We start from the raw sequence: 10,622 nt of genomic DNA, 5'->3' as shown, positions 1-10,622 counted from the left end.
GCTCGTGTTGGTGCCAAGGAATTCCTCCCAGTTGCTCTAACAACCATTCCCCACACAAAACAGGCAATTGCTGTACTTGCTTAACCCCAAAGGCCAACAAAGAAAGCACGCTGTGAATCAGAATGGTCAGAGGCAGCTCACTTGGGTCTGATGGGGACATGACAAGTGCCAGGAGCTCACATGCCAGCAGAGAGTGGGAGGCAGCACCCAGAAAGTCTTTGACTGCTTGGCTGTGATGTATTTTGTGCATGTACCTACCTGCCTCTATGTAGGCAGGTTCTTGATGGAAAAAGTACAGGTGTTTGTACACAATTAAACTCAATCCTGCTGCTTGAAATGACCCTGTGATGGAGGCAGACACACAGAGCAACCTAAGAGAAAAGTAAAAAATGAAAATTTGCTCACATCCCTGGATGTGTCAGAGTCCAGCTGTTTGTAGCAAGGCAGCCACATACACTTCAGTGCTTGCAGTCTCCCAGTTATTTATGTCACAGCTGAGCAGCATCCATGGCCTTTTGGCTGATTTTGGCTCCCTTCCCACTGCTGCAGAATTGCAGTGACCCCACTGAAGTCAGTGTGCTTGTGCCACTCACACAGGTAACACTGCAATGGGTACCCAGATCTCTCTTGGAGGGTGTAGAAAAGGCATCCTAAAATCTTGCCAAAGGAAAACAAAACAAAGAGACATGAAATAATGCTTCCCTGTCCTGGGGCCATGGCTATGGGGCCAGCCCTGCCAGACAGGATCATGCACTTTGCTTGGCTGCAAACACACTGACAGGCTAGTTGTATTCTTATTTCCTGCTGTTAAGCTAGAGCTGCTCCTGAGCTACCAAAAATACTGGAATGCCAAATGCCATGAGTCATGTGCTTGGCCAGGAGCAGGAGCCTCTCCAGCCTTGGAGAGCCCCAGGGGTTGCTGCAGAGGTACCCAGAGAGGAAAGCTGGCAGCTGCTAAGTCTGAGAGCAGCCCCAAAGCTGCAGCTGCTGAACCTGCCTGGCCAGGAGGGCTGAGCTGCAGTGTTCCAACAGCCAGAGCTGGGCTCTGTCCTTGCAGGAAGGGAAACTGAGGCACAAAAGGAGGGCAGAGAAACAGCCGTAATTTGATTGGCCTGCACTAGCCTCAAAGGAGGGAGGGAAAGGCACTCTACAAAAACAACTGTGCAGAGTTTGTGAACTCCAAGGTGCTCCAGCAGCCCCTCAGAGCCCCTGTTGGCACCAGCAGGCTGCAGCTCTGACCCATGGGGAGCAGACAAGCACCACTCCTGCATGGCTCAGGAAAAGGAGAACAGGATCCATGAGGGATGCAAATCCTCAGCCTCCAAACAGAACTGCCAGGAGACCATGGCAGAGACACTTCCTGAGACATCCTGTCTTCTCTTCCAAGGGTGATGCTGGGTCCAGCTGGCCTGGGTTAAAGGCAGGGCTGCTCATTTGCTCCTGTGTATGGCCCAGAGGGAACTGAGATATTTCACATTTTCATTTGTGAGTTACTTAAGCAATACAAATGATTAATATTGGCAGAAACAGAGCTGGGAAATTCCAGGGCCTGCAGAGTTAACAGTTTCTCCCTGCTCGCTTTTTTCCATAGAGAAAAGTGCTTCAAGGCACAAGTAGTCCCTAATCATAAGCACTAGCCTGGGAAGAGACAGACCCCACCCGGGTCTCTCTCACTGTCCTGGCAGACAGGACACTCACTCCTGCTGTCCCAGGTACAGGCTGTTTGCACTCCTGGAGCTGGAGTTTCCTGGTGAGCTATAGCAGAGCCAAGTCTGCCATTGTGATTATGGCTTTCAAGGGTTTTTATCTGCCTTCTGAAGGCACTGCTGCATTTCCCCGTTGGAAACAACAGCCTCACTGATGTGTTGAACTCCCTTTATCACTGATGATCCAAACATACCTTACAGAGGTGCACCAGAAATCCAGGAAAAAAAACAAAAAACCCCAAAAATAACAACAACAAAAAAAGCTGAACTTGGACCAACCTCTCCCCCTAGGCACATTCTCTGCTACCTAAGATATTCTTGATGCAAAAGGAAAGAGAGGCACAAAGCAGGAACAGTTGTGCTTCTGAAGAGATTGAGCTGCCACATATGCTTGCCATATTTTTTTTGTTGGCTTTGATTGGCCAAATATGTCTTTGATGATGAAGGGGAATCTTGAGACTCCTGTTTCCACCTCAAAACATCTTTCTATGTACTGAAAAAACCAGAAACTAGAAAACATTTGAGGGCACTAAGTATTTTATCCTAAGAGTGCCTGAGGCATGATCAGTAAGGCAAGAGTTGCTGTATTTGGTACCCTGTGGCAAACACATGGTGTTTATTGCATGGCTATGGCTTGGCAGCTGTGTTCCTGTGCTCACCAGGAAAACATGCTCTCAATCTTGTCCCTCTGCCATTAAAGGGAAAAGTGTACACTCTAGGTGTGAGGTGTTCTGGGTCACAGGACCTAGGGTGGTTATCTAAGGTGATTGACCCCTGCAACCATGCATTTCAGAAAGCTTAAAAGGAAACATTTCTCAATCTATGCCACAGGCAAAAGCTTCCAGCAGGAAAGCTTTCTTTTAGAGAACATTTTCATATCATACATAACCTCACAGTCTGAGCTGCAGCCAGAAATCAGTGATATTACCTGGCCAGGAAACTCCAGCAAAGCCTCCTGTGCAGTGAAAAGGAAGGTGCTCTGATGTGCAGGAAAAGGGAAATTTGTCACAGAAACATGAAACTTGAGATGAGTCCCATCCCAAAGGGCAAAGCACATTCACAGAGCAAAGACCAGACAGCTTCCAGCATGGGCAACATGCTCTGCCTGTGGTTTCTCAAGGAATGAGAGGAGAGGGGAAAAGAGCATTTTTTCCATTCCTGGCTCAAGTTGCTGAAGCCAAAAAAATTCTTGTTGCTGATTTTTCATGCGCACAGATAGGGCAGAGAGATTGGTATATGTGAACATATAAATGCCACTCCTGAGACTGTGAAGGACATTTGATGAAAGATTCTAAATCAGCACTAGAGACTATTTATAGAAAATTCTATAACTAAAGACCTGGATCTGCACATTCCCAGTCTCTGGGAAAGTTCAGGTCAAATCTGAATTTTGTTGTCTCAGGCATGCGTAAACCTAAGCAGCCACAGCTGCAGCCAATGTAGGGTTTTTGTTAATGCAGAGTAAAAATGCCCAGAGCCTTGGCTGCAGGAGCACTTTTGTTTATCTGATCTCCTCCAAGAGCCCAAGCCTGCTTTCTGAGTAAGAAGCAGATGGAAGAACAAAACAGAGCGAAGGCCACAAAACCATACTGGGTGACTATTGTCTTGCCAGCTTGGGGTGCAGGGTGAGAGCAAGCCAGGCTCTTTGTCAGAGCCCTGCCTCCATGAGGGAGCAGCTCAGCTCCAGGCTGAGGATTTCAATTCCCATTAGCAGCACAGCCCGCTGGAGCTGCCCAGAGGGCACCAGGCAGCTCCCACCTGCTTTGCTGCAATGAGTCCACGTGGACCAGAGCCCCAAAATTGGGTGCCCAGCGTTTTCTGCAGATGAGGCTCAGGGGATTATGTGTGTGCAAAGACCAGCTTCCTTTCCCCTGGCACACAGGGCTGTGGCTGCCATGCTGGGCACACTGAGTGCACACCACAGCTCAGCAGCTTTGCAGCAGCCCTGACTACCCATAACTGCAGCCTGCTTGGTTGGAGATTTTTGTGGCCTACCCCTGTTGAATTTCTTGCCTGCCTTATGTCCACCAGCCCTCTGCCCCCAGTCCTCAGTGGGGCTGGAACAGATACAGAGGAAACATTAGAAGTAGGGAGGACTGAAAATCTGTAGTTCTGTCTGAAGCCTGGTGACTCCAGGGGTTTCAGAAGTGCAGGATTTCCCATGGAATTTCTCTTTGTTGAAGTCTTGAGCTCTGGCATTGTGTCTTGCATGGATTTTACTTTATGTCTGTGTGTTCTATGACTCCTCTTTAAGACAGCAGCAATTATTTCAGGCTCTGCCCCATGTGTTAATAAATGTCTGAACCCTGAGTCCAGTTCAATTTACTCAGCTTTTCTAGCTGGTTTCAAAAAACAATGGCTTACCTTTGAATTAGACAAAGATCAAAATTCTCAGCCTAGAGACATGACACTGAGGCACAGAACATACTCTTGTCTCTAATGAAGTTAGTAGCAAGTCAAGGGTGGTAATTGTGACAGCCCAACTCCACATTCCTCTCCTGACCATTAGGTGGCTGAGCTGATTGGAAAGAAGATACAGAAAAGTTTATCAGCTCTTAAAATGACCCTGCAATAAAATTCTTTATAGTGTTTAACCAGTAAGCACTTTTATTGTTGATTCTGAAGCCATTAAGACTACATTATGTTGGATTACAAAATTTTGGCTACATCTCCCACATTCGCATGCAGGCATTACATTTGCAAGGTTTTCTCAGAAAAACAGAGCACGTGCCTAAAATGCATGAAGTTACATGATTATAACATGGAAGCAGCATGTCAGTTACAGAAATTTGTACCACATGTATCAGTAACAAACCCACACCCCCACGTAAAGCTTCTTTATCCCTCAAAAATCTTACTGCTTCCTCTGTCCCACATCTCCATGCCCCAGCTGATCAGCCCACATTCCCCACTGTTTCTGAAAACACTATATCTTCCTAAACAAACAAAAACTTAAAAAATTGAGTACAGTACATTTCCCCCCATAAAAACTAAAACATTTCCTAAAACATTTATCCCTCACAACCCTTCTCCTCATCTCCCAAATAAAAAAAAAAATCTATTGTAATCTACACATTTGTTCAAGCAATATTATATGACAGGAATCTCTACTGCATTATTCAAAGGTATATCAGTAACAAACTTCTAAAAAACTAGGATGACCCAAAAATTCCCCTTGCCCCAAAACTACAGAGAACTGAAAATGCTATACTGCATTATCACACTTGCATGCATGGATCCTGAGCCACCTCTATTTATTCACCTTGAGCCCCTTTTAATAAATAACTGTCCAGCAGTAACATCCAGAAGTGTGCTTTCTCCTCCAAATTAAACTCTATATTTACAGAAGTAGGGCTGTTTTCTCAGTGAAATGTTTCTTAAAAAAAAAAAACAAAACAAAAAAAACCCCAAACAAACCACAAAAAAAACCCCAAAGTAACAACAATAAACACTGCAAGTGATTAAAGAGAGAAAGCGTATTACTGATTGTGTTGTCTGAAGACCAACAGGACTAAAAAAGCATTAGGAGCACCAGGTGCACATGCATTTGAACTGGTACAGTTCATGAAATAATGTCATTCATTGTTATGCTTGCTCTTTCACATGAGAAGCTGATTCTTTTTCCTTTTTTTTTCCTTTTTCTATTTAGGACCGTCTGCTCTGCAGGCTACTCCCACAGATGGCAACACATGCACTGAGCTTGAAAAATGGCCATAAATATGCTTTGATCAATGTGGTTCTGTACCAGGTTTAAACACACTGAATTTCCCTTCCTGCTGCTTTGCACCTTGTGTCATTTCACATCTGTAGTAAGTGTGAGACCAAGGCCTCCTGAATCCACATTTTCCTCTGGGATTTCGGGAAGAATTAGATATTCACTTTTTTTGCAAGTGTCAAATGGTGCTATATACTGGAAAATACACGGGAATCATTCCTACATGAGAACATTTCTTAGCAGTGTAACTACTGTAATCACAATTGGCATAGAAAAGAATGCCAAAACAAACATTGAAATAACAGGCCGATTTGAGGCACTTTGTCCCTTCCTTTATTTCCAGACATTTCTCAGCTGATGGACACCAATATTACTGCCTTGATTTCAGTTGGTCTATTTTGATTTATACCAGGTAAGGATCAAGCTCAACAGATGATAAAATAACAACTACTTTCTCTTACTGTGCTGTTACAGTGCCTGAGATCACTGCAAATGGGTACATTTCTGTACAATCAAAAGGCCTTTCTGTAGCCAGTGCAGCATATTCACTACTCCCACCTTTGCAAAGAAAATTCAGTTTAACACAAAAAAGTTCACTTTCCCTTTCTGCTTTACCAGCAAATTAAACCTGCAGTGCTCCTGTCACAGAGGCTGCAGCCAAAACTTGAGTTACACACCAAATGCTTAATTTTTTACAGTGAGAATGCAGGAAACTCCATTTATGCCAAATCTAATTCTCAAATCTATGGTAGTTCCCACTTCATCATACATGAAGCCATTCACCTGGGATTTGGCAAAGCCTAAGCTGCTCCTATTCCTGCTGTACTTGCAAGTTGTGCAGAATTGTTAGCATGTGTTATCTTTGTAAGTCTGTGTATTCCAGCAAAGACCAATCATCTCCTCAACTGCAAACAACAGGCATGTTGGATGTGTGACTGTGAGAAGCCCTGCCTGAGCCAACAGCTCCACTGTCACTGGCAGGGAGTCAAATTCCACCAACACTGACATGAGGGCAAATCGCCAACTCAACTCACCTCTCCCAAGATCTCTACAGGTGCAACCCAAGACAAAATCTGGCTCCCAGGCTTTGTCATTAGCTAAAGTTAACTCTGGACCCACCAAGTCACTGCTTCAATCTCACTGCTGCCTGCTGATAAGAGACTTGGCATCTATGGAGCAGTGGTCTGTTGCAGCCCCACAAGAAGTTAAAGCTCTAATTCCCTGCTTTTCCTGGCATGGGTATCAGTTTTATTGTCCTCTGCCATTTCAATTTCTAGTTGGCATTTGCTGGCTAATTATTCTCACACAACCAATGTGAGAAGCTGTTAGGTTCACTGTACATACACATTACAAATGGTCTTAGACCCAGCAAGGCTATTGCAGGGTTTCCACATTACCAGTATAACGCCCATCAATGATCTCTGTTTGTGAAGCACCTTCCCCACCCTTCCTCCTGCCCTCTCACTGCAGTCATCCAGTTCCTTTCACTGGGGTAAAACCAGAGTTTCACCACAACTGCAGTGGAAAATAGAACTGCTTTAGTTTCACCTTTCAGCTGAAAGAGACAGAGATAGGTGATGACTCTGTGTGTTACACTGGCTGCAAAAGGCCTTTCTATTCATAGGAGTGCAACACTCAAGCAATTTTTGTAAAGCAAGAGAAACCAAACAAAACCCTGCACAGTTCCCACACACAAGCACAGGCACACACACACACACACACACACACTCTTCTTTCCCCTCCAAACAGAAATCCATTCTCATGAACCAAATTATGCAGACCCTATTCAAGTCTAAAAAGAATGAGGATAGGGTTGACTGCATCCCAATTCTCCTTTCTGATCACAATGAAGTCACAGGTCAGCAAAGCACTTGGGCATAAGGAAGTTTCTCTTGACCTGCAGGATATTTTAACACATGCAGAAATGCTTTGCTGGCTCTGGCCTAAATTAGGAACAGCTCCAAGGCCAGCTGGCACTCACAACCATGATTCCACTACCTGCACCAATATACATGAGGTAAGAGCTAAGCTCAAGAGAGCAGAGCAGTGCAAGAGGAGAAGGAGGCTCTGTGGTTCTTCTGAGTCATGTTTGACAGCCTCAGCTGCATACACACGGCATGTCACAGTGATAAGCATAGACTGATGAGAGCTTGGTGGTGTTCTGCAAGTGGGCCTTCCACTGGAAACATTAAGCGTGATTTCTGTTTGTGCCAGCACAACTTTACATGCCTGTAACTACTGCATGAAAAGGTCTTAAATCTGGAGCAACTGCACAATACAGTTAGTGTTTTATCCTAGACTTATGTGCCAACAACTCTTGTGATGTGTTACACACCCACACACAGATGGAGAAACAGGTATATGCTGTGTCATAATGCAACATATTATTTCTACAACTATCCTAAAAACACAGCCAGTGCCAAAGCAGACCAGCATAGGTTCCCTCTCCAATACAATAGGTAGTGGTGGAGAAAAAGCAAGATCAGGTGTTATTTTGATTCACTAGGGAATGCTCTGGGCACAACCCAGTCAGGTATTGCTCAGTGAACACTAATAATGGGCTGGCCCCCAGTCCCGCGTCAGAAATTCCCACCTCTGTGTGGGCGCTCACATCCCCTTCTGGTGACACCCAAATTGAGAGCATGGGAGAGCAGCCAAGCATGTAAAACAGGGATAAAAGCTCATGCTCACTCTTCACACCATGCCTCTCAGCCACAGGTAGACTGCAGGGTTTCATATTAGTGGGATCTGAACTGTCTAAAGAAATAGCTGCTCAAAGAGGAATTTATGTTTTAATCACAAAAGGATCAAATTCTTCTAGGCAGTAGGATCAAAGGGAAATTTATCCAATCAAATAGCAATAGAATCAGTCCCTCAATGCTGCTGATATAAATAACACATTCTGTTTGCTTACTACAGCATCTGTGCTCAAATTCCATGTATGTTTGCTTCCTTTTGGACTACTCTTTCTATAAATGAAAGCTAAACACCAAGTCAATTGGTGTTTAGCTTTTTCAAAATTCCTCTGAACTTTGGACAAATATGAACTCAAGTCTTATACAAAATCTGGATTTCTAGATGGAGTATCTCACTTTCAGTGGTTGTCCTATGCAACCACGTCTAAATGTATTCAGAGATAGCAGGCTCAAAACTGATTTTTCTAGGGGAAAAAATATATCCCTCTTCTATGATAGATTATTGAGCTAGATTATTGGCACATAGTCTTATGTTATCTCATGACTGTTATAGACCTCTTAAAACTTCCATGGAAATTCCACCTGCAGAACCAAAGGCAGAAAGTTATCTTTGCAACTGTTGATCCATATTAACATCTGGATGCAGTACTGTTGGGAAAAAAAAAAAAGCAAATTCCTCAACGAACTATGTTGAACCAACTTGTAGGCGGCAGCTATCGAAGCCACTGATGCACGAGTACCGGTTAAAGTTATTAATGAATGATCTGACACACCAAGTCAGACAACTGTCCTAGCTAAATACATCTCCAAAAGTATACACACAAAAGCTGTTACTGTATCTAGTGATCATTTTTGTTTGTTTCTATACCCCATAGCTCTGAATCTTTCCACTGAATGTTTACTCAGCACGTGTGGTATAAATATATTCATACACTAAAATTGACACTTGGCAATATTTTTTTTCCCTTTTTCTTTTTTTTTTCTTTTTGCTGACCAGCAACAAATTCCGATATCTTTAACTGTAAACCAATACTCAATAAATATGCTGTGTTCAGCAAAGAGACGTGTTGTGTCGATCAGGTTTTGCTGCACTCTAAGCCATGGGCTGCGGGGGTGGGCGTGAAGGAGGAGGTCCAGGAGGGGCTCGGGATGGAGGTGGCCCAGGAGGTGGCTGCCTGGAAGGAGGCTGCAGAGACACAGGAGAGGAAGGGCTCCTTGGAGCGTTGTTGAGGGGAGCGTTGTCGCGCAACGGCAGCTTCGGTGGTGGGCTGTAAGGGGCAGAGGTGCCATCCGACTTCACACGGGTGAAGTTTATGCATCTTCCCTACAGGTGAAGAAAAATTCATGATTAAAAAGTAGGTATTTTGACTCATCAGTACTTAGTCAAAGGTACTATAAGCAGAGAGGTCAGGCTACAGTTCATCTAGTATCACTCTCTTGGTCCTAGAAATTACATTCAAACTGCGCTGTATTAAAGTTCGTACTTTACTTGATTTTCAGAGCTACTGCCTGTAGATAATAGCCTAGCACTGGCTTAAACCAAAAGGGACCACATTGGAACTGTGTTCACATGTGCTCTCTGCTGTGCCACTAGAGCAGAACATGCCCAAAGTGACAGCTCCACCTAAATCATGCCTGCCTTGGTGGGATTCCTGACTGCAAAGCTGTGCTCAAAAAAAACTCGTACAGGATTATACCAGAGCAACAACATTAGCAAAGACAATCCATAGCTCTCATTTTCAAAGTGATCCTAGCCTGGCTGATGTCTGTGCTTTGAACATTACACTGGGATAGTACATGTGTCTTCTGTGCTGCAGTGTGGAACTGCAGAAACACCAACAAGGTGTGGGACTTGCACAGAGGGCTCTCCAATGAGTGTGTTTTCAGGATGGATGTGGGATGCAGACAGGCAGGACATGATGGGAGCACTGTGTGTGGAAATGTTTAAATAGGAGTAGCTTGGATTTGAAAAAAAAGCAAGCATTGAGGATGCCCTAGTCAAGTAGGGGCTAAATGCAAATATATCAGGGTTTCCTTTAGCCAAAATAAAGCTTTGCATAGGTTCCCACTATCCAAGTTCCTGACAGGAAGAAAGAAAGATAGAGACCCCAAAGACCACCTAGCCTCTCCTGTGGGAAGCAGCCAGAGGCTCCCAGGTAATGCAAAAGCAACATGGCAACCTCAGTGAGGCACCTCAGATAGGCTGCACGCTGGAATCAACAAACTAAATTCAGCTTGAGGTTATAACAACATCCCCTGAGCAAATCTGGGGAAGGACTCCAAATATAGAAAACTTATCTCAAAGCAGCTGTAGATCATGATCATCCCCAACTACCAATAGCTGTGGCAGCAAGAATACAAAAACCCACATCAGTCACTGATTCTCTTGGCTCAGTGCTGCCTGGCACGAGAAAACTCTGAAGGTGTTTTGAGAATGAGCTGAGTTTCTGTGGCAAACTCACAAATCACAATTTCCTCAGGAAATGAGGCAAAAGCCATCACAGC

General features: G+C 44.4%; 1 protein-coding gene across 1 annotated transcript in view; it reads right to left on the bottom strand.

Moving 5' to 3' along the window:
- Positions 1-4,283: 4,283 nt before the first annotated feature.
- Positions 4,284-10,622, bottom strand: part of ANTXRL (ANTXR like) — a 56,322-nt gene continuing 49,983 nt past the window's right edge. Inside the window, exon 18 of the mRNA XM_059476716.1 lies at positions 4,284-9,441. Within this exon, the coding sequence (XP_059332699.1) occupies positions 9,211-9,441 (231 nt within the window). The 3' untranslated portion in view covers positions 4,284-9,210. The remainder of the gene's footprint in view (positions 9,442-10,622) is intronic.

The sequence above is a fragment of the Ammospiza nelsoni genome, chromosome 8 (assembly GCF_027579445.1).
Source record: "Ammospiza nelsoni isolate bAmmNel1 chromosome 8, bAmmNel1.pri, whole genome shotgun sequence".
In the NCBI taxonomy this organism is placed as follows: domain Eukaryota; kingdom Metazoa; phylum Chordata; class Aves; order Passeriformes; family Passerellidae; genus Ammospiza; species Ammospiza nelsoni.
The sequence above is the reverse complement of the archived record's forward strand: the minus strand, read 5'-3'. Positions and strand labels throughout refer to the sequence as shown.